General features: G+C 35.8%; 2 protein-coding genes across 2 annotated transcripts; one reads left to right on the top strand and one right to left on the bottom strand.

Moving 5' to 3' along the window:
- The first annotated feature begins 4,182 nt into the window (after positions 1-4,182).
- LOC147065207 (engulfment and cell motility protein 1-like) lies at positions 4,183-6,306 on the top strand. The gene has a single exon (XM_085956947.1). The coding sequence runs from the start codon at positions 4,183-4,185 to the stop codon at positions 6,304-6,306; it is 2,124 nt and encodes a 707-aa protein (XP_085813073.1).
- Positions 6,307-10,764: 4,458 nt separating this feature from the next.
- LOC147065206 (uncharacterized) lies at positions 10,765-14,886 on the bottom strand. The gene is made up of 3 exons (XM_085956643.1): positions 14,036-14,886; positions 12,807-12,923; positions 10,765-12,422 (listed from the first exon to the last, which is right to left on the bottom strand). The coding sequence occupies exons 1-3, from the start codon at positions 14,225-14,227 to the stop codon at positions 11,412-11,414; spliced, it is 1,320 nt and encodes a 439-aa protein (XP_085812769.1). The 5' UTR covers positions 14,228-14,886; the 3' UTR covers positions 10,765-11,411.
- Between the last annotated feature and the right edge of the window lie 12,895 nt (positions 14,887-27,781).

The following is a 27,781-nucleotide window of genomic DNA, read 5'->3' as shown; positions in this document are numbered from 1 at the left end:
CAATAATGTTTATTTTTCGTGATAATAAATATCTAAAAATGGTATTTTACTTGCGGCCCGCCGCTCATTTTGAATTCTTGAATTTGGCCCTCCATCCAAAAAGTTTGCCCCCCCCCTGGACTAAACTAAAGATAAACACAGAACAAAATTTATGGATTATATTTTCGTAGACCGGGTTTTTTAATGCATTTACACACCTACGTACAGTTTGTTGTCAGCCATTTAAAAAATATATCTACGCTATATTATTCTATTTACGTCATTATACAATATAATAATAATATTGTGTACCGAGAATAAAAATATTCATTTTGAACTGCGACACCGAAGTTAATACATTGACATCTATTATCATATCGGACAAGCTTAAACAACTATTTGAAGATTTTTTTTAATTGAAGTTAAAGCTATAAGTAATTTAAAAAAAAAAACTGCAAAACATGAACGTTCATTCTCTTTATTATTATATTTTTCTGGTATTTTTAATTACATAAATGCAAATTAATTTAATTCACGTACCAATATCACCTAGTGAAAAAAATACGAAGCTTTCAATTTGTGGCATTATTGTATTGAAAGTCTACCAACTAGCCAGCGAAACTCGCAATGATATCATCACAAGTTTATTGGGCCACACGTACTGAGTATGGGTAGTTTCATCCGATATTTGAGTACACAAACTGGTGACAGTATTTCCAACTCACCTCTAGTTTATATGCTTCCACGATCTCTATGTGAATTTTGAAAACAAGGAGAAAAATATTCGCACAATAAAAGTTTTTTTAATGGAATATGGTTTAATGGAATTCTTAAAAACATTTTTTTCAGGAAACTTTGAAAATCTTTTTTTTTCGCCTTGAAAAACTGCTTGGCACGTCACGTCAGACAGTCGGAAAATATAATTTGGGAAATTTTGGCACGCGTACGTAAAAATGTTAGCAAACCCTGCACTAGGTATTAATTATTAATAGTGTCAACACTCTACCATTAAAATAAAAAAAAACTTTCCTGGCCCTTTTTGATGCGAAGTCAGTAACTATGTCATCAGCCATCACATAAATAACACAATGAACAGCAGAGCTATCTACAGTTCACATACAACATAATTATTATGGTGCCTATGGGCTAATAATTACCTATGTACTTTCTTATAAATACTATCTTATGTATATAATAATAGATAAACATAAAAAAATAAGCACAGGCTAGTCCATTATAATAATTATTTCATGATGAAATATTCGCCACTAATGTCTACCTATAATTTATTCAAATGTAAGTACTTCGAAAATCTGCACGTATCATTGCTGGTCACCAAGGACGTCGAAGGACAGCGGAAGTAAACAGACATCGCGTAACCCGACATCACAGTCCTGTTAAATCTTTTATGTTAATTAATGCATTTTGTTTCCAACCAGTGAGCTGAATTTTGAATGGAAAATGTTTTCGTTATTACTAAGTTTAGGAAGGTAGCTATTTCTATATCATCATCAGTTTCAATCTATCCAGTGCTGGATGAAGGCCTCTTCAAGCAGCTTCCACTTCTCTCGGTCCTGTGTATTGCATTGCCACGTACTTCCGCAGACCTTTATCATTTCATCGATCCAGCGGCCTCTAGTTCTACCTTGCGGACGTTTTGTACTTCTTGGATACCACTGGATGACTAGATTTGTCCAACGATTGTGTCTTATTCAAGCTATGTGTCCAGCCCATCTCTATTTAAGGCTTTTAATAAACTCTATTACATCGCAAACCACCATACCATACCAAGATACCAAATAATTATTCTCTTCGATTTGCCGCCGTTTACCTTTATGGGACGTCACTGTACATAGGTATATTTATTTACCTACCCAGTTATAGGAATATTTGGATGTTTCATTTTTATTTCAAAACTCAGCGAGCTGTCTATAAAAATTTTTCTGGATAGCACAACTTGCAGATATTCATCCACGTTACCTAGTAAAAGATGTTTATAAAACATTACGTGAGAATATAATATGTTTTATTAATTATTATTAGAACTGGTGTTTACGAGATAGAACTCCATTATAATGGTTTTGAAGCAAAGTTCTATTTAAATTGTGTCATTTATGTTTACAGCTTTTCCGGCCTATAAACCAATCTTCGGAACGATCGACTACCTCTAGTTTATAGTCGACCGTGGTCAACGTAAATGACTCAATTAAAGTATTAACAACAATAACTTCCATTACCTACACCTAATATACCTATTAATTATTATTTTATTTGGAATAACTAGTTCCATGATGTGTAAAACCCCCGAAACAATTTTATGGTTCTGGTTCGGGGTTCTCACTATTTGGAATCAACGGTTTCGGTTTTGGTCCCGTCTCCGGTTCTGACATGATTAGAGGATTCAGTTCTGCTTCCATTTCCAGCTCTGGTTTAATCTACCGTATCATTATGATAAGAATTGTTATCATTTTGTTTATCGAGGCTTATTCATTGATTGAGATATTAAAAAAAACTGTAGTAAACGCATTGTGAAATTTTAATTAGGTAGTCATTATATATCAGGGGTAGACAGCCAGCGGGTTGTATGCTTGGGTCATTGGTTGTATGCGGCCCACGCAATGTTTATATCTACTACCAATCAGGTCAATAAATGGTTTACCATACTATGCCGGATAGCACATACGTCTCGTGTGTTGAATTAAGTATTTCAATAATATCGTGTTTGATTGCGACCATATTGCGACTTTCTGTATTTTGTAACGATTGATTGATATTATCAGAAGTAACATTGACTTTTTAAAATATTTAGTTATACTTTAACCAGTCTGGGGCCATACTCACAGTTCTAATTGCTGCCCTCTCAACCCGTATTTTCAGTTAAAAAAAATTCCAGGTAAGTGTAATATCGCTGTATACCAGAGGTTAACCATTGTAACTCCAAAAATCGTGAAATGGAGTTATTGTTATATTGTTACTTCATTACTTATCTTGCATACGTGGTAAACAGCTGTAACTCATATTACCTACTCTTATTATAAAAGTTAAAAATGTCATTGTAACTCCATAACTATTAGAGGTAAACAACAGTAAGAAAACATACAATTCTTTTGATGAAACTTATAATTGAACTACAGCGGTAAACAAACAAAAAGGTTTTGATAAATAGATAAATATTATCTTTTTCCATTCACGAATGCCACAAGTTGAATGTTCCAAAAATCACAAATTCGTCTCTCCTGTGAAGTTGTCATTTTGGATTTACCGTAGTTTACCTCTGCTATACAGATCGCTATTTTTGCTTTTTTTTAATTTAGGGGCCTTTGCAACCGCGGGACCCTCTTACTCCTGCACGCACTCAGGTCTCAGAATTTAATGCGCCCCTTATAAGTATCACCTATAATCTATACCTACAACCTTATTTATATCAATTAACACATTTGGCTTTGCCTTTAAAAAAAATTATATAATATGTATTTATATTTTTGACATATTTAGATATGCATTGATTAATTACTATTAAATTACAAGCTACAAATTTCTCCACTAGGTACATACCTGGTAGGTTGAGCATTGACCTCGATATTGTATTGTTTGATGTAGGTCACGCGATCCTGGTGCGATGAAGAAAATATGACAATAATTATCAAAACCTATTCTAGAAATATTTACTTTAATTGTGTAATTCAATTAGTTTATACAAAAAATATAAAGGCAATAAGAGCGCCCTAACAAAATATTAATGAAGATAATCATCAGATTAACTAAATCAATTTTATATTTTATTAAACAGTGATTCCAGAACAACGTAAGTACGAATCTGCGGTATTAAATAATTGTATCTAATTTAATTGTTATCTCCTTCCGTACCCGCCCATACGCATAGTTTTCTACCTGCGTATTGATTTATTTAGTTATCGTACTTATCATGTCTTAATCCTGATGATAAAAATATACTGGTGCATGCGCGCATAATATGCCTACTAATCAAAAATAAAACATTCTTATCTCTCAAGAAAAAAATGACAGGTCCACTCCTTAATAATTCCGAGTTCATTATTTAACGTAGGTAGGTACCTACCCACAAATATTTATTTTACAAACTAAATTCAATATTATAGGTACTCTACAGTTTCACGCTCGGTGATATAAACAGCGATCATAGCTAGTAGGTAAGATACCTACATTGAGTCGACATCTTTCGAGATGGCGACGTCGACGAGCCCCTCGAGCATCGTCAAGATCGGGATACAGTTTTTGTGCGGTGACCGTGAGAAGTTGCAAGGACTGAAAGAGTTCGACTTGAGCCACACGGTGGCGAGTGTGATCGACGATATCTGCGAAACGTGGGGTCTAACCGATTCCGGAGAATACGTGCTGCGATTTCCGGAAGACGTCCGAAGAGACTACGTGACGGAAGACAACAAGAGCGACATCAAAAGCGGACTGCTGCTGATTCTCGACAAGCGTCCGCGCGTCGCCGCCAAAAACATCATAGCCGATCTGCAGCTGAGCGACGAATCGAAGATCAACGCGGTCCAAAAGTTATCACAGCTGAGTGTATACAAAGAGTTCGCGAAAGACTTCATCGAAGAAAAGGGACTCCCTCTGATCATTACTATTATTGAAGCCGAAAATGTCATCCGAAAACTGGTGGTCGACGCGCTGGTCTCGTTCGCCATTTTGATGGAGCACTGCATCGTGTCGTGGAACGTGGCGGACGTTCAGTTCATCGGCGGAGTCGTTCGCTTCGTTTCGGAGCGATCTTTCTACAAGTATCCGGCGATCGTCTACGCCAGTCTGTCGATATTACAAAATTGCGTATTGCACAGCGAAAAGAGTTTTTCGATACGGAGAGACGCGCTGGTCGCGGATCTGATCATGCGGATCGGCACGTCGATCGGAAACGACCAGCGGTTGAAGACGAGAGTCCTCTCGCTCGTCAACGCTCTGTTCACGTACGCGGACGCGAACGATCGTAAAACCATAGGGGCGACGCTTCTCTCGAAGGAGATCAGAAATATAATCTTGCTGAATATGTACAAACCCGGAAGTCTGGACCCGAAGCTGGCGGACGAGCTGCACGCCCTCCAGACTAACTGCCTGAGCCTGATAGAGCAAAGGATTGCCAAAGTGGACTGCAGCAGTCAGTATTCTCGGGTGCTGATGCGCGAGCTGAGCCGCATCGCCACAGAGTTCGGGGACGACGCGGGGGCCCCCGAAGGGATACCGGAGGTCCTCGACAACAGACTGGGTTTCACCGACGACCAGGATCCTGTCGAGGATCTGAACAGGGAGGGTTCTCCCGGAGCGCTGGCACTCGACTGCATGGTTTACTTTGCGAGGAACTACAGAGAGTCGTACGCCAACATCATCCTGAAAAACGGCAGCACGTGCGAAAAGCATCGATGGCCGTTCGGCAAGAGCTGCATTCGGCTGGCGGCACTGCTCGCCGACATGCTGAAACCTTCCCGCCGGAACCTCTACCCGGTGCTGTTCAGTCACGGGCACCCTTTCGAGGAGCTGTTCTGCGTCTGCGTCTCGCTGCTGGACAAGACCTGGAAGGAGATGAAGGCGACGGGCGAGGACTCCGCGACGGTGTTCGGAGTCGTCAGGGAGCAGATAGTTCAGGCGCTCTCGCGGGTTCCTCTGAATCTGGACGAGTTCCGAAGCGGCATCAGAGCGCTAACCTACACGGAGATCAGTAACATGTGGCAGCACAAGAGAATCGTCCGCCAGAAGCGAGAATCTCTCGCCAGGCCTGTCGTCGAGTTGAAGGAACGGATCAAACCCGAGATAGTCAGCCTAATAGAGCAGCATCGTTTCCACATGCTGGTCAACGGGGCAAGATTTTCCAAACTGACCCCGAAAGGTATAGTCGTCAAAGGCAAACATTGGTTCATCCGACTGTCCCCGAACCGCACCTTCCTGCAGTACGGCGACTGCAAAGGGCCGGGCAAGCCCGCTCCGGAGGAGCTGGTGAACGTCTTGCCTGTTTCCACCATCAAAAGTCTCGCCTTCGGAAAAAACTTTTCCAACCCCAAAGACAGAAAAATCAATAAATTTTCAATAATAATAGAGTCAGACGATGAAACGAAGAATCTAGATTTCGTGACCCCGAACATTCGACTATTCGACTATTGGACGGACGGGATCAACGCTCTTCTCGGCAACGAAATGTGCAGCGGAACGCGTAATGAAGACCTGGAGTTGCTCACGAGCATGGAGGTCCGCCTGAGGCTGTTGGACACGGAGGGTCTCAACATTCCTGCTGATCCGCCGCCCATACCGCCCCTACCCGCCGACTACAATTTCCTGGCTAAACACTAACATCTAAGAGAATACAAAGAATACCAGTATATAATTAATATTAATTTAAATTCATAGTAAATTATTTAATTAGTAGTCTGTTTTCAAACTAAAGGTAGGTACACATTAGAAAAAGTGGACGGACTGGTGTGAACAAGAGAAGAGGTGACCAGTGATTTTCAATTGAAGATACTAAATGTGTTCCGACATTGTACTTCTTTTAGTTTATTTAAACCTGTTGTAAAATTATTAACATAAGAGTGTTCAAGAGTTACCCATTTACGCATTACCATATCGTCTCTGTTCTGGCAGAACACACTAACTGGAGAATACTAGTTTTGAGTAATTTCACTTTGAAGTTGTTAAAATGGTCTATCATGTGAGTTTATTAAGTAATCGTAAAAAGGATGACTTTAAAATAAGACTGTTTATTTATTAAGAAGGTTTCCAGACGGTAAAGTTTGAAATAAGGAACATTTTGGTATAACTAACTCAATATGTCATTTTTTCGAATTAGTGTCTTCTGCCAGAACAAAGACGATATTATGATGCAATATTATTCTTTATAAATTTTGATCTAACAAAAATACATGGATGCCAATTATAATTTTACATTTCAATTTTTGTAACCTAATTTTTATTAAATTTCGTATAGGTACCTATTTTGACACTGACTGGTAAGATTTTGACTTCAATAAAATATAGCTCAAATACTTGAAAACTTCATAACGTTTCAAAATTTGAGACCTAGAAATGAGTGTTGGAAAAGATTTTTTCAGTACAGTGAGCCCCTCTTAATAATTTACTTACAATACAAAATTTACTGTAATTTGTATCATAGTCGTCACCGTTGCTCTACCACCCGGTGAGTGTCCCGAGGAGATTTCTTAACAGATTATGAAAAACGGTTATTAGTCATTCACTCAACCTGTTGAATTCACGCTCTGGATCCCGAGGTATATTGAAAAAAAAATGTTAATTTGCCAGACATTATAGCGATCGGAAACCTGCAACTCACGGTTTGAGAAGCAGACATGGTGCCGCTCGTCACCGTAAGCACTACAGTATACATAATAATAATATTCCACATACAGTATATTATTCATGTGCAAAAATATTATAGGTATGTTTCAATTTTTTTCGATAACTACACTCGGCCCACGATGGCGTAACTGGCTGGATTTGGTGGGTATGGGGAAAAGTTAGTATGTATAACAATGGGCGAGCGGCTTACGCGTCGGCTCATAATGTCACGGGTTCCAGGTTAGAATCCCAGATCTGGCAGATACACATTGTTTTTCAATTTGTGTTTAGAGTCAGAGTACGGACCTAACGGAAAACGAAAATCTGACAATACAAACCTGCACTGCGGAGGTCCATATGATCATATTAGGATCGGACACGAACAAAAAGAAGACACTAATGCTTTTGAAATAAAGTTTTTGTTAACTCTACAATGTTTGAGTTGTCTGTCAGAATATCCTCATCATAACTAAAGCTAAAATATATTTAAACAGCGAGTGTTTTTAGGCGCATATCGTCTTAAGATATGAAAACCTCGTAACTTCAAATTTTACGATATTGGTTTGTTTACTTATTTTATAGCCAATTTGATGAGCTACTAAGGTGTCTAACTCGTATGTGGTATTTATCTATAGTTACTGAGATATTGACAAAAATCACAGACTCGTTTATCCAAAATTCTATTTTTATAAGTTGTAATACTCGTATCTCATTAAATTTGAATTATTATTTTATTGTTTCATTATTTTTTTCCATCTCCTTTTTAAAGATTATTAAATAGATCAAACGTCGAAAAGGTGTTTTATTTTCAATGACGAGAAAATCTAACTAATGTATTTATTATAAACATTGAAACCTCGTATAACAATAAAATTCTTACAAACTTAAGGCTATACCTCAGTTGAGGCATGGTCGCGGGTGCAAATGACGCGTGCCGACCGAGATATAATTTGTCATATAAATCTAACATGCGTCCATTTAATGTTCTGTTTATTGTTCTATTAGTAACAATAATAATATATTCATTGACATGTTTTCTTTTTAAAGTAAATGGGTAACGTTTTTAGTCATCTTTACACGATTTAAGAATTAATAAAGAATTAATACGTAATCATCACGAAACAAATCGGCGTGCAGTCACCTCTACGGTCGGTCTCCGATTGGCGAGTACTGCGAAATTTCATTCCACATACTCATTTTCTAAGTTAAATACTGCCAAATCTATAAGCCACAAGCCAAATCCAAACTGTACAAAATGCCCCACTTGATTAATTAATCATCTTCTAAAACAACTTTGATCATGTTCTTAAAGAAAATTTTGAGTAAACCTGTTTTTTTATCCTCCTGAACATTTTAACATTTTTCGATATGAGGTTTTCATATCTTCTCATAACGACGATATCGTATCAGAATGAGGCCTTATTTATATAATAATAATATAGTCCTTATAATATACAAAAAAGGAGATTACTCATTTGGAGAGAAGGAAATGGAGTGGGACTCCAGAGCAGTTTATTTCTTTTGAGTATAAAAAAATTTTAAGAGAGGACTCTTTCCAACCACGCCACGCCTTGATTACCATTAGGGCGGTCAAAAAAGTAACCATACTTTGGCATCAATATTGATAGTTTTACATTGGCTTTTAGCTTTAAACATATCATCGATGATGCAGCCGGATGCAACGAGGGGACAAGCAATCGTACATTCTGCAGTTTTCTCGGTGTCACATTCGCAGCTCGAAGGATCATCGGAGTATCTCCACTTCTTCATATTGTTTTAAATTCTAGTCTCTCCAGTCTGTTCCGATTAAACATGTTGACACTACATTAACATTAATTAGATCATCTATAGAGTTTTTTCAAAGTATTTGTAGGGGTTGTCGATGAATCTTTGGAATGTTTGCGCCGCGTTACGGAGGCCAAACGACATATATGGAAACTCGAAGAGGCCAAAAGGTGTCGTAATGGCAGTCTTCGGTATATCTTCTTCGGCGACTGGGATTTGATTGTATGCTCGGACCAGGTCGATGGTGGAGAATACCTTCCTCCCGCGGAGAGCTTGGGCAAAATCTTGGATGCGACCTACCGGATACCGATCTGGTATGGATCTGGCGTTCAGACCTCGGTAGTCACCACACGGACGCCATTGTTCGTTCGATTTGGCGACCTGGTGTAACGGCGATGCCCAACTGCTACCTGATGGTCGAGCGATCCCAAGTCTCATCATATCTTGAAACTCCCTCTTCGCAATCTGTAGTTTGTCCGGAGCGAGTCACCTTGGGCGCGCAGCCACTGGTGGTCCCGGTGTGACAGGTCATGATACGCAGACCTGCCTGAAACGGTTTTGATCGACAGGACCTCTTCCGTACTGCGGTTTCCGGAAGTGGTGAGATGAGTGGTTTGGTCTAACAGACGTCTTCTAGAACACGAAGAGATGCGGGATCGGAAACCGTCACAGTTCCTACGGCATTTAAGGACGCTTGTCGGTACCGCCATCTCCGACGAAGTCCTGAGAACCTTGTGGATAGGTAGGTAGCCACATACCATGCAGGTAGTGCTCGCCACCCAATAGGACACAGATCCGGACAAAGTTGCGGACCTTGCTGATGCCATGGTGGAAGCCACAGCCAGACCGTCAATCTCGAAGGCAACAATGGAAGCGCTGATTGAGACCAGGATGCGGAAACTTACATTGTCATTGCAGGAGCAAATGACAAGCATCCGAGATGAAATCGCCGGCATCCACATCCGCGACTCACGCCCACGGGCAAAGAACCACGACCGGCGGTTCAACAGCCGCTCACGAAGCCGCACAGAAGTGCAGACAACCCTGCAGCCATCAAGAGGGAAACGCTCCGGGCAATCACATCGACGACCCCTACATATTTATTTATCTCAAGTCACTCCATCAGCTCATCTATTCTATACACAAGACTACTTTTAGCCTTTACGGCAGCTAACCAGGGTAGGAAAGTATCGAAATATTAACACTTATTGTAACAATTACAATAAGTTAGTTGTAATTGTTACAATAAGTGCTAATACTTGGATACTATCCTACCTTAGATAGCGGCCGAAAGCAGTCTTGTGTATAGAATAGATGCACTGGTAACCTTAAAGCGTTGCTGAGAACCCACTGCCCAGCGAGGGCTTCTTTCATAATAATATGTCGAAGAATGAATAGGATTTTATTGTTGTATAAAATAATCAGTTTGTACTATATAAATGCGGCCTCCAATGTTTTTAGTATTTATTTTGGCCCTCGTAGAAACAAATGTCACTCATTACTGCTTTACAGAATCGAAACCAAACCCAATTTCATATTTTAACTGGAACCTGGCAGATCTGGGTAAGACTACTTGATGATGAGCAAACCGCAATTTATGAAATTTGGCAATGATCAAAGACTTTTCATGTATAGAAAGTAAGCATAAATTTAATAAAAGATTAACTAATATTTTTTTTTTATATATAAAATAACTTTATTATAAATAAGATCACAGTTGAGAGGTTTTTTTTACTTAGCTTAATCGCACCCCCGAGGACATGAAACCACTTCATCCCTAAAGAATTCAGTTATTATCAATGTATGACAATAAATTTAGACATATATTACACTTGTGTAAATGATGCGTGTTCAAGTTGATATCAATTGTAAATCGTGCAATTATAAATATTGAAAAACTTTGTAATATTATTATAAACATTAATCATTATTGAATTCAAGTTTTTTAATACTGACAAGAGGGACTTCATGAAGAAATTGGTCTATGATAATATCTTTCCAATTTACAGGTGATTAATCTGTCATTTCAAAGAGACTACGGATAGAAATAGAAATACACTTCCAAAACTGTTTTATATAATCTCAAACGAGACTATAATAATATAAATTTTTTAGCCTGAGAAACAAATGACACGAAATCATATGGAAGAGTTGGAATTTGAAACAATGTTGTTGGTAAATAAAGGATAAGTCATAATTTTGACAACATTGATGCTACGATAACAATCAAGGGTGAAGGTTTAATCTTCAGTCGCCTGGCAGATTTCCCCAAGCGCATGGCGAATGGCGAGGACGCTCAAGGAAGTGTCAGCCGGCAATCAGGGGGCATCGACCTTGTCGATGTCATGAAAAGAACGGTGGCGATTGAGATTGCTGAGGTGTTTACTGCGGAAAGTGCAGACGTCGCACGCATAGGGCTTGCTGTCACTGTGGATTAGTTTGTGGGACTTGAGGTTGCTGATCCGGTTGCAGCGGTAGTCGCAGAGGTCGCATGCAAAGCATTTGTCATTGTGCGTGAGTTTGTGGCGGCGCAGAGTGTCAGAGTGTGCGCAAGCATACCGGCACACATCGCACACGTGAGACTTGACCTGGCTGTGAATCATGCGGTGCACAGTGAGCACGGCTAGCTGCTTACAGCGGTAGTCACACACGTCACAAACATAGGGCCGTTCGTCCGTATGCACGGTCTTGTGGCGCTTCAGGGAGCTGGCATGCTTGCACGTAAAGCCGCACTCATCGCACGCGAAAGGGCTCTCCTCCCTGTGGATGTTCCGGTGTCTCTTCAGGTCGAAGGACTTAAAGCACTCGTAGTTGCACACCTCGCAGACAAACGCCTTCACCCCGCCGTGTGAAAGCTTGTGGCGATCCAAGTGGCGGGCCAGCTTGAACTTGAGAGGACAGCGGTCGCACACCAGCGTCTTCTCCAGGTGGACGAGGCCATGCCGGCTGAGCTGGCCAAAGCGCTCGAACTTTAGATTGCAGACGTCGCACTGGAAGGGCGTCGCCTCGGCGTGGGTTGCCCGGTGCTCGGCCAGGATGGAGGCCCGCTTGCACGTGAAGTCGCAGAGGTCACACGGGAACGTCCCGCTCCCCTTTGATTTTTTCTTTTCCTTATTTATCTGCACCTCCAGTGGTATTTCATAGTCGTCTGACCCAGAAGGCTCTCGTTTCACATCTTCCGAGAGAATGGCGCCCGTCTTCGATGTGACGAAACTGGAACCGGGAGATTCGCGACCATCGTCTGGATCATTTCGATATTCGTTCCCGCGCCGGTGATACCCCTGCGAGTCTTCCTTCGGCTCCATTTTGACTTTGTCGCAATTTTCATCCTGAAAAAGACGACACAAAAGTCAGTAATCAATGAATTCCTTGAATTTTATATACAATAACAAAGTCGCCGTCAACATATATAATGAGAAGCAGAAGACTAGTGTGAAAAGGTGCATCCACTCGAGCTTACAAGACTTGACATAGGCCATTGTCTCTGATTCCACGCGACCATTTCACAGAGAAAAAATAAAGAAAATTTTTTGTCATACACATAGACAATAGCCAATATTTTTATCTATAAATAAACGTTTAAAGCCAAATGTAATGAATTAATGATAATTTATAATATGATCAAGTCATCGAGGTATTAATAATTATTTCAAGATGATACGGAATCGTTTATCGGTGGCATATTATAATAAACAATAGGCATACAAAATTACCTGTGCAGGGGATTTATTATAGCGGATATATTCTGAATTATCAGGAATTTCTTGTTTTATGAAGGCGTGTAGCGGATTATTGGTCTGTGTACATCCGCCATCCTCATTGTTAGGCATCTGTAAGCATAGAAAAAAATATTAACAATATGTAGTATTCGAGTATCCCAGAAAAGAATATCATTTCAAAAATGATTCTTTCTTTATTACCTGGCACGCTCAAGGTTGTTTGTGTGAAATGATATTTTTTGTAATTATAAGTAATATTAGATCGAAGCAACCGGTTGCTCAGTGAAGGTGCATATTGAGGATCTGAGATGGTCAACGATTTAGTTAATCTTGGCTCTTGGATTATTAATTGTAAACACTGAGTTGAGCATTGAGTATGAAATTTGTATAGTTGAGAGGGATAAACTATTTCTGCCAAAAAATAATGATAAATGGTGAAAAAATAATTATTCACTCACCTAATCACCAGATCATTAAAATATGAGTCAGATTTTTAAAAATAGTTAGTTCCGATCTCGGTTATTACGATCACGGATATAGCGAGATCTCGGATGTACCGAGGAAACATTTTAAGGTTGACATTTTAGTTTACGATTTTCTCCATACATTTATTCACTTTTATAACGAGCTACTTATCGGGTATACCGAGCTAAAATATCAAAAATTTTCTTAAAACTGTTATTGTCTCGATCGTTTAAAAAAATTTCGACCCTAAGCAATAAAATCCGACTGGACATGATGCCGCCGGGATCAGATTACGTTTATGACACTAGTTAAGTGTCTAAGTACCTACCTAATTGGTGTTTTCGCCGACAATATTGAAAAAGTATCCACGCATATGGTTGAAATTGCATGTAAAGGTACCTACCAGCGTTCATTAAAATAAACTACTTCTTTTGAAGTTTATGAATGCCATGCTTGCTTTGAGGAAAAATTCTAATTGTGTATTTTTGTTTGAATTGCAACTTTTTGTGTTATGTGACCGCTCTTTTAAAAATACCTATTCTCTGATATAACGAGTAACGCTTATAACAAGCAAATTCAGTCGGTCCCATTTTCCTCGTAATAACCAAGTTCGACTGTATATACCTAGCCACATATTATATAAATTTTCAATAGATGTGAAGTATCTTTATAGGTACACCTAATCACTATGTACTTACAGATAAGTGCTTACCTAACATGATTATTAAATTTGGTATCACACAAATTGTTGTGCTCACCTGTATATTTTGATCACTCGAATCATCATCATAGTCTCTTTCACGAACTTCCTGCTTTATAAAGATTTGCTGTTGATCTTGACCAGAGTACTCTGCTTCGGAATTAAATCCATAATTATTATTGTTGGCCATGGCAGACGATTCTGATTTCATTTCGTCGACGTAATCAACGGTCTCTTTTTTAATTTTCATGCTGCGAACCGGTTATGGTTTGCGAGTACACCCATACGTTGGAAATGTCATTTTAATCATGTCAAAGGAAATATTTAAAATATTAACACTTTATTCACATTATAGTATTATAAAATATTGAACACGTAAGTAGATACGCTTCAACAAAATAAATCCCTGGACAATAAATCGGCATTGTTGCTATGCTTCGTTACGTCCTAGAAAAACCGGTTTTGTACATTTTTCAACAAACCTATGACGGAATTCAAAAGTTATATTGCGCATACAATGACTATTTGATGGATCACTTCTTTTATTTTTTACACGAATATTTCACATGACGAAGTCAACACACATGTATAGTTTCCATTTACATAGTGCAGCAAAATCTCCTAGCTCGCAAGTTGTTTGATAATAACCAACCATTAAACGACTAACCACTAATAACCAGTTTATTATGCCAGCTGGCGATTGTACTATACAATAAAATAAAGATCATTTCTTTTCATCACATCACTTAGGTGTGGTATTTTTGTGTTATTAGTATACATTTATATTATTTACAAAATTTGACGTTTCCTTTTCCAAATTTGTATAACTTTCTATTTTCCATCGGCTATGAACGTCACAGGGCCAGATAGAAACCATAGACCATAGACTCCATAAACCATGATAACAGTGCTGCCATCTTTTCAAAGTGGAATTATAAAGAGCCTCCAAAATTATAGTATTTGGGGAAAATATAATATAACGCGTTGTCATCTGTTAAAAATAATAAAAATGTATAGGTTTTTTGTTTCAAAGAAATAATAACTGAGAATTTGAGAAACTCCGAGACCCCTTTTTATTTAGTTACCTCTTCCGACCAAAAATGCTTACCGAGGAATTCATGAAATTTCATTTTAAACCAACGTCAAAAGATTTTATTATGTTTTTCGAGCATTTTTTTCCAAGTCCTCCAAATCTTCTTATATTGCGAAATTATAGTACTTTACACTAATTTATCGAACGAAAATATTTAAATTTTAGTAAGTACTTTTTACATATTTTTTTCGATACCTATTCAAAATTATAGTATTTTGGACGTACTATACCTGTTTTATATCGTACATAGTGGACCATACGCGGATCAAAATTATAGTACAAATACTATAATTACAGTATGGTTGGCAACACTGCATGATAATAGACCCATGCAGTGTTACCATCTTTTTGTCACCGAATTATATTTATTTATCTAAAAAAGACACTTTAATAATTAAGCACATAACAAATTATTAACTCAAGACGTTCATAACATGACATTTAAAAGTACAAGTAAAACAACTTAAAAAACAAACTAAAAAAATAGTTTTATAGCAAAAACATAAAATAAAATAAAAAACAAGAGTAAGTAATTCCAGAAAAATACAAATTAGACAATAAAATAGAATTTTAAAAACAAATACATATTGCATCGTTAAAAATTTCTATATTTCTAGGGAGTGCATTAACCAGCCGCACAGCGCTTGCTATTGGTGACCAGTGTTACCAGCCGTACTATAATTATCGTATTAAATTTGTACTATAATTTTGGTTTTCTTACTATGTACGATATAAAACAGGTATAGTACGCCCAAAATACTATAATTTTGAATATCGAAAAAAATATGCAAAAATTACTAAAATTTCGATATTTCCGTTCGATAAATTGGTGAAAAGTACTATAATTTCGCAATATAAGAAGATTTAGAAAACTTGGGGAAAAATGGTCGAAAAACGTCAAAAAATCTCTTGACTTTGGTTCAAAACAGTGATGCCAACCATACTATAATTATAGTATGTGTACTATAGTTTTAAAAATTCGGACAAAAGGTTAGCATTAGATAAAAAAAAAAGTACCTAACGTTTGAAGTTTTGACAAAAAAAAAGGAAATGTTAATCACCTTACATTTGAATATTTTGGAAAAAACGAGACGCTAATTCTCTAACATTTCAATTTTGTTTAAAAAAAACGCGACGTTAGGTAATTACTTTACATTTGAAATTTTGTTTAAAAAGGGTGACGTTAAGGGGACGCTCTACAGAAATGCCCTTGAGAATTGAAAATATGATATTTTTATATGTGGTCCGAAATAGCTGGTCTACTAGTAATATTAAAAAGTCGCCGCCAATACTTGCGTCAAAAGTAATGGTCAATAAACAGCGCTCGGAATGGACAGGAACGCACCGGAGCGCCGTTGTGGTTCGTGGAATTCCAAAATATACCGTTCCGGCTCGTGAATTCATTTAAAATTGCGTTGCGGTTCATTAGATTGAGATAATTATATATGAATGTATCTTTTAAAGTTTTTCTCAAAATTAAAAATTAACGAAGTTATGTTATGCCGGGCGTGCAAGGGTTAAAAATAAAAATTATGACATCCCTAAATTTCTGTCAACCTTCTTATTTTGTGACGATATGTCCATGCCTAAATGCATTGTCTAAATAACAAGAAACAACCAGCTGCAAGCGTAAATTACTTTATTACCCAAAAAAATGTGCCTTGCTGACACTATTTGAAAACTCTTAAAAAATAAAGTATACATTGTTTAATAATTTCTAAAGGATGAAACATTTCAAATCTCAATACTATCTTGCCTTTGACTATTACGCATTGTTAATTTACTTACCTACTAATTTATTATATTAATTTATTCGGAGTGACAAAAATTATTACTTCGCCATTTATTTTCGGGTGAATGAATTGTGTTTTCGGTGGTTAAATAAATTAATACAAAAAAGTTTGATAATTTGACTCGTGCAATTCAGCTATAATATTCCTATTAGTTGCCTTTTAAAATATTTTGTATTATTTAAGATATAAATACGTTTCTAAACAAAATTGTTTATATTATTAGTTTGGTGTTTTTTTTTGCTACATTCTAGTAAGTTTTGTGTTTTAATTTTAACTGTGTGTTTAACTTGATTTTTTAATAAAAAATTGTTCTCCTAAAAGTTTGTCAAAAATGTCATCAGGCGAAACGTGTTAACCGAAACTATTGAAAAATATTTTGTCGCAGGTAACGTAACGCTGGCCACATACCTACACAATTTGATCATTTAAAAAATGATATTGAGTGGTTATTTATAAAAATAATGAAGGTATAATAAAGTAGTAGGTAATTCGTGTTAATCTGCTAAAACCACATTACATTAGGAATTCACTCCAATAACCATTGAAAGGGCAACAGATGGTATTCATCTCAACAATTGACTTTTGTTAAAAAAAGTTTATGACGTGTCGTAAACCCCTATTTTTACGATGTTTACATTTGTTTTGTAATTTACATTATTGTTGAATTGCGACTATAGTACAATAAATCTTGTGATATAACTACTACATTCATTCATTTATTTGCCATAGGTCATGATAAGTATACTTTTTTGTAAGTGAATTTTGTTGCTTCTGGTAAGTTTTGTGTTTTAATTTTAACTTTGTGTTGAACATATTTTTTAAAAACAATTTGTTCTCTTAAAAGTTGGTAAAAATTCTCAGCAGGCGATACGAATACTTTTATAATTATCGTCGGTGTATTGTAAAAAGAGCGAATTAACCAAAATCCTATTTTACAGGAGGAGGATTTTTAACCTTTGACATTTATTTATTAATTACCTGTGGATGAATACTGTCCTTATAATAGGCTTTATAATATAATATTTTAAAAAGTCTATTATGTTAAATTCGCTTTTTATTCGTAACACTACGTGGATAATCACCCTTACAATTATCGTTTTTAATAAGTACTTTCCTGTGGGATACAAATTCGCCATTTTTACATAATTATATTATTACATAATATATACCTATAAACTATTGTCGCTGGTATCCAAACTGATTTAAGATAATTCTGGCCACACGCACAATTTGATAATTTTGTGGATATTTATAAAAATAATGAAGGCTTACTTACGTAGTAGGTACTTCGTGTAACTCTGCTAAAACATTAGGAATTCTTTCCGGTGGACAATACAGTGGCAACATCTGTTCTCTGATTCAATAATTATTATCATCTCAACAACTTGACTAGTGTTAAAAAATATTTATGATAGGTCGTAAACCCCAATTTTTAATAATGAATGAAGTTTTCTACAAAAATGTGTTTGGGCCATTGATGGTTTGGGCAGAAAAAAATATTGAATAGCCTTCTGCAGAGTTTATTTATTTGGGACGTTCCTATTGTATTACAATTATTTTTAAATGCATTGTAGCTTGTAACTTTAAAAATAATAGAAATAATACATAGGGCAAGGACAAACAACATAGATTGAATCGTTTAGAATAAGTAGGTACTAACAAATTAGGTACCTATGTGTGCAGTGCGGACATCTAATTATTTTAGGTGGTGTTAGTCATAGATTATTAAATTAATACGGTGGTAGATGTATATTACAATAATGGTAACCAAAGCATCACCATTGTAACATAACATGCATACAATACAATATTAGTCCTTATAATGTTGAATATAGTAGGTACTAATTAATGACAATTTTATATTATTCTATAAGAATCGTGTTTAGCAACCTGAGTTTCACCTTCCGTCATGTTTTATCTTATATAAATGAAAATGACACACCATTGGTAATTTAATTACAAATAATGCTATGTTTACGTTGTTTGGATGACTTGAAACTTTTTTTAGATGTAGGTACGGCCTTATGCCCCCTTATAGTAGAGAAGCTTCAAAATAAATCTTTGAGAATCCTTTAAAGCTGTGTGGATAGTGGATACTATCCATGGTTTTATCCGATTGATTTCTCAAGACGTATGCTTACATACTGTATTCTGAAAGTTAAAAGAGAACTAGGTATTTAGGCTAAGTATTTTTTCCAACTTATATCTACCCAGTACAAATGAGAACTCTGCCATTATTGGTACTTAGTATTGATTTTATTATATATTATTTTATAACTTTCTTGATAATCTAAGTTGTTTGTTCTGCCAAGGTGCAATAATTGCTAATGATAATTGGGCAGGAAATAACTATGTTCAACCAAATCGCTTCGGATAATCGTATATTCCACCTGCGTGAGAACGAGTTTATGTGAACGTTGTTTTATAAATTCTTGGTATAGGTAGGCACTTACTGTTTTTTCTAATACTATTTCTTTATTTTTTAAACACTATTTTAATACTATTTCTTGATGTTTGATATTCTGTGCTCGTATTTAAATGGAATTCGTAAAATTTTCTATAAGTACGTAAATAAATTTTTAATTTGAATCTATAAGGTACTTATGTGGATATGTTGTTTGTTATGACTAATTAATTACAAACTTATCTATCCCAAATGAGACAGTAATATAAGTTATAATCAGTGACGAGTGGTGGTAGAGGTATCATACACTGGTTATAGTGGTAGATAAAGTAAGAATAACGAATAATACAATTTTTGACGGTATACTTTGTTAAAACAAGATTATTTCGCCTTACCAACATGCCCAATATAGATCCACGTAAGAAGTTTAAAGTTTATTGTTGCATTTTTAAATCAAAAGTACGTACGTACGTAAAGAAAGGATTAGCATAAGTACTTAGTTTCGGAAAATTATACAGCGTTCCTGTTCGTGAAATTTTCCATTTCGAGCACTGTCAATAAATTAAATTTAAAACAAACAAACTCGCTTCGGCTTCAGCAGAGTATGGGGTGACCAAAAAATAATATCTTTTAATATACTTCAATGTTCCTAAATTCAATATGTTAATCAGCGGTTTGGTGGGTAGTATTGCAACCAATATGGTGGATATTGTGACGTTTTTAAACTAAGAGTTTAGTTTAGTAGTTTAGAAACTTAGAAATAGATTAATAACTTTTTAACCTGAAATTGTACGAGAACTAAACATACCTACGAAGGATTTTGAAACACATTATCTACCTACATTTTTATTTCATGTGCTATCCAAAAAACATTATTAATGAATAGTATTTATTTTGAATGTGTAAGACCTATTATATAATTATTAAAAAAATAGGTACATATTATTTAATTCTAATGCATATTTAAAAAAAAACGTGGAATATAGTTTATTTTAAATAGAAAGTGACTTTTTATTACTTAACCGATTGGTTTAAATTTAGTCTGACACTTTTACAAACAAGTAACGCAACTTTACTTTTAGTTGGTAGGTACAATAATTATTGTATTTTGTTGGTAAGTAAAGCCAATGCAAGAAATAATTTATACTTATAAAAAAATGATTATTAACGTGGTCACCCACAGATTATTTTTTATTCCAAGCTAGCGGATCGTTGAGAACAAGACAAAAGGTGCCGACAGGATCGAATCACCCAGGGCTGTCGAAGACGTCTTACTTGTTTTTATGATAAATTGTTTTTAATTGTGTGCAATTTGGCGGAAAAATATAATATATACAGTTGCTTACCATTCGGTTATCCAATGAGCTGGGTTTTGTTTACTCTTCTGCCGACATCCTACAGTTTTATTTTTTATCTTGCCCATCTCGCGTAAGGCTATCTGATATTATAAAAGTCACACAAGACAATTAATAGTGTTTAAATCTAATATGTAATTACACCGGTTTAATTAAAAACTATAACGAAATTAACATTTTAATGAGACAAGATACATATTACGAAATATACAAAATACACATCATCAGATAATATGTGAAATATTTTGATAAGCAAAAAAATAAGAACAATACAAAAATAACATAACATAATCAGCTAGTCTTTTCATAATTATTTTAGATGAATGTTGTATGCCGTTTGACGCTTGGAAGTATGTAATTATTATCTGTACAGTAAGCTATTTTTAAATTTAAAATTGTAACTCTTTAAAACGTACGATTAGATTGATATTATTTTGACAGCCCTGTATTCCGTCGGCCGGCATCATGTTACGTCGCATACATGTTATGTTTGAAGGTAATAATAATAATATTGATTATTCATTTGACCGCGAATTGTAATTAATAATTAAAGCGTTTCTTAAAATAAAACCCCGATGGTTAGAGGTTTTTGAGGTTAGACTGAATTAAAATGACGTCCTTTCAACGCTGAGATTACTCTCTGAATGAACTATGAATGACCTTGTCCTGTTCATCGGGCTCTTAATTACTTTACGCGTAATTTTTGGAAAACGCAGAAAAGTATTCGTCATTCAACGCGTACTATATTTTTTGCTGTAATACTATAATTTTGGAGGCTCGGTACTATAATTCCACTTTGAAAATATGGCCACACTGACTGATGGGCAACTGGAAAGTATATTATTTATTATTAGTCTATAGCCGGGTCTACACTCGGGACTTTTCCATACGTCTCACGAATTGAACTCAGGGCATGCGTCGTCGACCTTGAAATCGGTTCGAAAATGGCCGCCATTTTGTGATGAAAGTACTAACGCACTGCGATCCGACCGGCTTGGATTTCTATTCAACACCCCAGCAGCTTCGTATTTTTTCGGTAAGATTCGGGTCGTTCGTGCATTTGGCTGTCAGTTGCGTTGTCAATAAATGTATTTATTTGAGTCTATTTGATCATATTGGATGCATTTTAGTATTGGAATATTACGATTTTTTGCAAAATGTCGACTGAAATGATTACAATAGATTTTATTGAGAGTAGGGGCACATTGCGCATTATGGCATATAACCATAAAGACTATACGAACAAACTGAAGCGCAATGATGCCTACATGTTATTGGCAGGAAAATTTGGAATGTCAGTTTTAGGGGTAAAAATAAAATGTTTACGGTTCTACTTTTCCAAGGAGTACCATAAAACAAAGGAAACAAAGAGTGGCGCTGTGGCTGACAACAAGCATGAACCCTCGTGGTTTGCATATGAGACATGAGTCAAATGGCATGTCGATAATAGGGGTTAAAAATAAAATTGAGAGCTTGAGTTCGTATTTTTCAAAAGAGCTCCACAAGACTAAGGAAACAACAATGAGTTTTGAGCTGGGGCTACAGCAAAAATGAATCCTCGTGGTTCTCATACGAGTCACTGTTGTGTTGTATCGAATATAATATTATTATCTAGTTATTGTAGGTAGGTACCTATTCAATGACATATTGTAGTATTGATGTGTCGTATTATGTATAACGCCCACGGTGGCCGCACGGCTTAAGCGTTAGACTATTATGCCGTGGGTCCCAGGTTCAAATCCTGGGTCTGGCAAGTACACATATTGTTTTTCAATTTGTGTGTGAGTCAGGGTAAGACCTAATAGTTTGAGCAAGTGGCTGACATCCATTTTGCCTTTGACATCCGTGTCAAGTTCTGAAAAAGGACGTTTTCATTCGATTCTGTTGCCCTCATTATTCCGAACAGTAGTCAGAAAATATATTATATCATTAAATTTAAATCTCTTCAACTTAAATTGATGTAATTACAATATACCTAGTATAATTATTGTAATATTTATTTTGACAATCAGAATTATTCGCATGACGTTTTGGCATAGAATATTTTAATTTCGAGGGTGAATATCCATACAAGAATAAATATCATTAATTTAATACAAAGTGCACCGATAGATGGCACTAAACTAGTTCCATGACTGGTTTGTCGTTAGGACACACTCAAGTATGCTCATTTATTACAAATATGATTGTGATAATAAGTTTAAAAAAATAATTAATATAATTAAGTATTTGTTATTCTAAATTTTACTGTTTTCTTTTAACATTTTACACTCGTTTCCCGTACGCTCCGTGGTGGCGCTGTATTACCGTGAATAATTTTATTCATCACCTGCGAATCTATTTCGATGTATAATCTATGACTCAACGAAGTGTAAGCTGTGATGAACGAATGTAGACAGTAAAACGGATTCATCTCCTCTGCGCATGCACAAAACTTCTCGGTGTAAAACCAGAATTTAAAAGTTGAAGAGGAAGTCGGCGTTGAAGTGACTAAATGGGGACGTAGCTTATGGCAACTGGTCAGTGTTGCCAACCGTACTATAATTATAGTATTTGTACTATTATTTTCGCCTGCGTACTATGTACGATATAAAATAGGTATAGTACGCCCAAAATACTATAATTTTGAGAAATTGGAAAAAAGTTCCCAATAGAAGAAAAACAACGCCAAACATAATCTATGAGAAGCAAAAAAAAAATCCCCATGTCTAAAAAAGGTGACGTTAATTACTTAACACAGCGATTTCCAAGCTGGGAGGCGCGAAAAGTTTAACACAATTAATGTAGCCACAGATTTGCAGTTTGCAAATGCATAGTTTATAGTAAAACAGCCGCTAGTTATAAACTACACAAACACAGTCATATAAAAGGTTGTTTGCAAACCTTTCTGCAAATATTGAGACTGATTTTATAATCTCTCACTTCTATACTATTGTCAAGCGCAATGGCTATCTCGTAAAGAAATGAAATATAAGGGTCAAATTAATCATAATGTTGAAATTTGAGGCGAATTTGTTTAGGAACGATAATCTTGTTGTTAAACTTGTCTATTTGGTTGAAATTGTAAAAAAATGAGTGAATAAATCAATCCAAGGACCACTAATGCTTTCACTGATTTAAAAAGACAAGGGTAAGGCATTCATAAAAAATTGGAGCTTAGGAAATCAAAATGACAAAAAAAAAGTTCGCCATGTCTCCACTTTTAAATATTTCTACGCCAGATATATTGAAGCAAACAAAAATCTATTTACTGAGTTCTTGGTTAGTTTGCTAATGCACTTTTCACATTATTATTAATAGCAAATAATATTAAATTAAATATGGTTGAAAAATCCTGCCCCGGAGGGTCCGCTCCAGGATGTGGGGTCCATAATAGAATCCATCTGTCAATGAACGAAAATTGACTATTTAAAAAGGTGTATTTAATGAAATAAGGCGGGGGCGCCTAGATTAGATTTTTTAAAGGTAGGCGTAGTAACATACAGTTTGGAAACCATTGAGTTGACATTTTAATTTTGTCTAAAAAACGAGACGTTAATTACCCTTCATGTATATTTTGTCTAAAAAAACAAGACGTTAATTACCCCACGTTTAATTTTTTGAAAATGCAGAAAATTATTGGTCACTCAACGCGTACTATATTTTTTGCCGAAATAGTATAATTTTGAAGGCACTGTACTATAATTCCACTTTCAAAATATGGCAACACTGCAACTGGTAGCCATAGCTCATATAGCTGGCAATACATTGAAAATTTGAAGTTGTGTCAGTTGTTAATGTGGACAGTACATCTTTTTATTTAAAATGTATACGAATCAAAGAGAATGGACTCCCTTGATACGAATGCATACATAAAAAATATTAATAAATTTACCTTTTCCTAACCTTCCGTCTTTAATACTTGCATAGGTCCGTCATTCAATGTGCAAAGGTATAAAAAATCCTATACATGCAGGACATTAAAAACTCAAATTAATAAAAAGAAAAATACTTCGATCGCGGATCGATCGATAAGACATTCATTATAGTGAATGTTATTATTAAAAGTAAGTTAAATACTAATATACTCACATTTTCTCTATTTTACAATAAGACCTACACATTCTGCGGGTGTGGTAATAAGTGATAACAGGCTACCGATCTCGTGTGGAAAAATGTTGGATAAAATTAACAAGAGTCAAGAATACGTCATTCTTAGCTTGTTTTTCGTTCAGACAACCGCGGTTTTATGTTAATATTATGGTATTAATAAGGTGGTAATGATACTACTATGAAAAATAAAACAAATAGTGCAACTACATTTCATCAATATTGATGTCTATCGTAATATATGTTATAGTTTGTCTTAGGGATCGGTAGGTCTGCGGTTACACACAGTATATGCAGTATTGTTAACCTTTTCACCGCTGACTGCACAGCTGTTGTGTCCTCACTAGTTGGCCATTCGATATAATTAGCGTGTTATTTCAATGTGGTAATTAAATAGTAATTAAATGCTCCGCGGTGATGAGGCTAATATTTATTTGAAGAGTGCACCGCACATCATAACATGTGTATACTTAATATTCAATAATATTCGTACGACGGCCACATTTTCAGACAATACAGGATGATTTAGCATGGCACGCGATTGTTTTATGTTGAAGAGAAAAAAAATGATCTACCTACTTAAGTACTTTCTACTTAAGTTCAGTGAAACGGCAAATAATTTTCAACTATAGAAGCGAATGTCGAGGTGTGAATACGTCAATTTGTTTCATGATGGCGACGGGGGTATTAATTCTTAAATCGTGTAAAGATGACTAAAAACATTACCCATTTACTTTAAAAAGAAAATATGTCAATAATGACTCCAGCTAAAAGTAAAAGGCAATATACTAAGCAAGCAAGAGAATATATTATTATTGTTACTAATAGAACATTGAATGGACGCATGTTGGATTTATATGACAAATTACATTTCGTTCGGCATGCATCATTTGCACCTGCGACCCGCAATCCGCGCATCACCTAGCCACGATCTTTTTAGACCATGCCTCAACTGAGGTATAGCCTTAATAATTTAAAATATATTTTTTTTACAAAAAAGTTTAAGTACCTACCTACAAATAAATATATTATTAAAAGATAATGACGACACCGCCATGCGTATTTTCTTCTATTTTTAATAATAGTTTTACCTACCAATAATATTTACCAATCGATGCGCAAACGGAAATGACGAAATTCATGCTTAAATGACAGATTGCATTATACCTATAAAAAATAGCAGGCAGATATTCTTCAAGAATAAGCATTACGTTTAATTTAAAATGCATAGATCGATCCTTAGGTTTTATGCGACACACATAATATTATCGCACTGACCTCATCAGGTGGCAGGGGAAGTCGCACCGCGAACCTCTGATTTTGATCGATTTACAATCATTTTATAATGCTCGTAACCACTGTAGCGAGAGAATGTCTCATTTGATCGGAGCAATTCTGGCGGCAATTTGTGCTTAAAGAACCAAACTAAGTAATACTAATCCCTATGAAAAACTGCAAAAAATATTATTTGGGAAATTTTGGCACACGTACATAAAAAGGTTCGCCAACTGATACACCCCTGTTACAGGCGGGCTTCTCCCGGTGTAAAATAATCATTTAGTAGCTATAAGTCGAAACGTAACCCTGACCTCTAGAAACGGCTTCATAAAACATCTAATCTGATTCCTTGCTCAACCACGTAAGTATTTTTTATTCATAAGTAAAGGCCTTCGTCCGGTGTGTGAAGATCACATATTGGGCGGAGGTGCAATTAAGATACATTTAATTTAATTTAAAAAGTATAAATGATGATGGATGAAAGAGATAATTTTAAGACTAAATATAAGTATTCATATAATAAATTTTGCCGCGCTTGCCGGCAACGTCCAAATTTCCACGCGCCTGCGCCGGGGTGGTCCTCGTGATTCGTCAAATCAAAAAAACATCACGCGATAAAATTTGGCCAATCACGAGAGTCCTTTTTGTTGGATGGCGTGGGTACGCGAAGTTTGAAAAAGAAAAAAAAGTTAGTGAGCGTCCCTTTTCCAACATGTACGGACCTGCGAAACTTATTGTTAAAACAAAATATGTAAACGTGTAAAGAAAATGTAAATATAAGATAATACCAAGTTACGCACGAGACAGACGTGGTTTCATTTAATTTCTCCTCAATTTAAAATATCTTTTTTGTGAATCCGGGGTTCGATGGACACCTGAGCTAACCGCTGGAACCCCGGGTATCTCACAACCCTGTATTAGACAATACTTATTACAATCATTAATTATTAACTTTTTTCATTTATTATAATGATGTATGGTATACTGTCAATATTCATTTTAATCATAAAACAAAGAGATAATCACACTAAAATATGATACCTCCTGCAATATTTAATGATTTATTATTTTTTGTGAATAGTTAATGATAGTATATTGACCTTTGGCACAACAGATTTCCATGGGTCCGAGTATGGCGTACTACTTGGGCAACAGAATTGGTCGTTTGAATTGGAAACCATCAAATTTCCATGTCGTCTATTCGGGACACTGATGGGTCATTTATACGTACTAAGAGCGGACTGAAAAGGCTGACTATTACGGCGATTCTGTTACTTCTATTATTATTCTATTACGGGGAATTCTGCGCAGTCATCAGATGCAATGACAAATATAAACAACGCCAAAAATAACATGTACCTACTTAATATATTGTAATAGTTTTAGCATGCCTTGAATACTGAACACACGTCTAATGAAAAGATGACACGCTGGTTTCGGGAGTTGAAACTGCACATAAGCGGCAGCTGAGGGAACAGCTTGAAAAATTTAAAGGACTCGCAGAAGCGAGAAAGAACAGATTAGATGCATCTAATCAGAAAATTCAACGGTATGGAAAAAAAACTCCTTTTAAAACCATTAGAAGACTCCAGATATGGATGATAATTAATACTTGACAAATTTAACAACTACTAATGTAAAAAGCTAAGAATTAATAAATCATCAAATTTTGAAATCCAAACAGCCAAATTTTAGAAGAAAATTGTCACCTGAGTAAAAATGCAAAGATCTTATTTTGCATTTTTACTCCCTACATCTTATGGTTACATCTCGTTTTTTTTAAACAAGCATT

This window comes from Rhyacophila brunnea, unplaced genomic scaffold, assembly GCF_057557595.1.
Source record: "Rhyacophila brunnea isolate RB1 unplaced genomic scaffold, BYU_Rbru_1.0 scaffold_6, whole genome shotgun sequence".
NCBI lineage: Eukaryota > Metazoa > Arthropoda > Insecta > Trichoptera > Rhyacophilidae > Rhyacophila > Rhyacophila brunnea.
The sequence above is the reverse complement of the archived record's forward strand: the minus strand, read 5'-3'. Positions and strand labels throughout refer to the sequence as shown.

Bases quoted from the DNA above. Each gene is read 5' to 3' on its own strand.
- LOC147065207 (XM_085956947.1), top strand. From the start codon at position 4,183: ATGGCGACGTCGACGAGCCCCTCGAGCATCGTCAAGATCGGGATACAG.
- LOC147065206 (XM_085956643.1), bottom strand. From the start codon at position 14,227: ATGAAAATTAAAAAAGAGACCGTTGATTACGTCGACGAAATGAAATCA. The intron at 12,924-14,035 runs GTGAGCACAACA...CTATGCTTACAG, and splicing joins CGAGTGATCAAAATATACAG to ATGCCTAACAATGAGGATGG. The intron at 12,423-12,806 runs GTAATTTTGTAT...CGTCTTTTTCAG, and splicing joins ATAATAAATCCCCTGCACAG to GATGAAAATTGCGACAAAGT.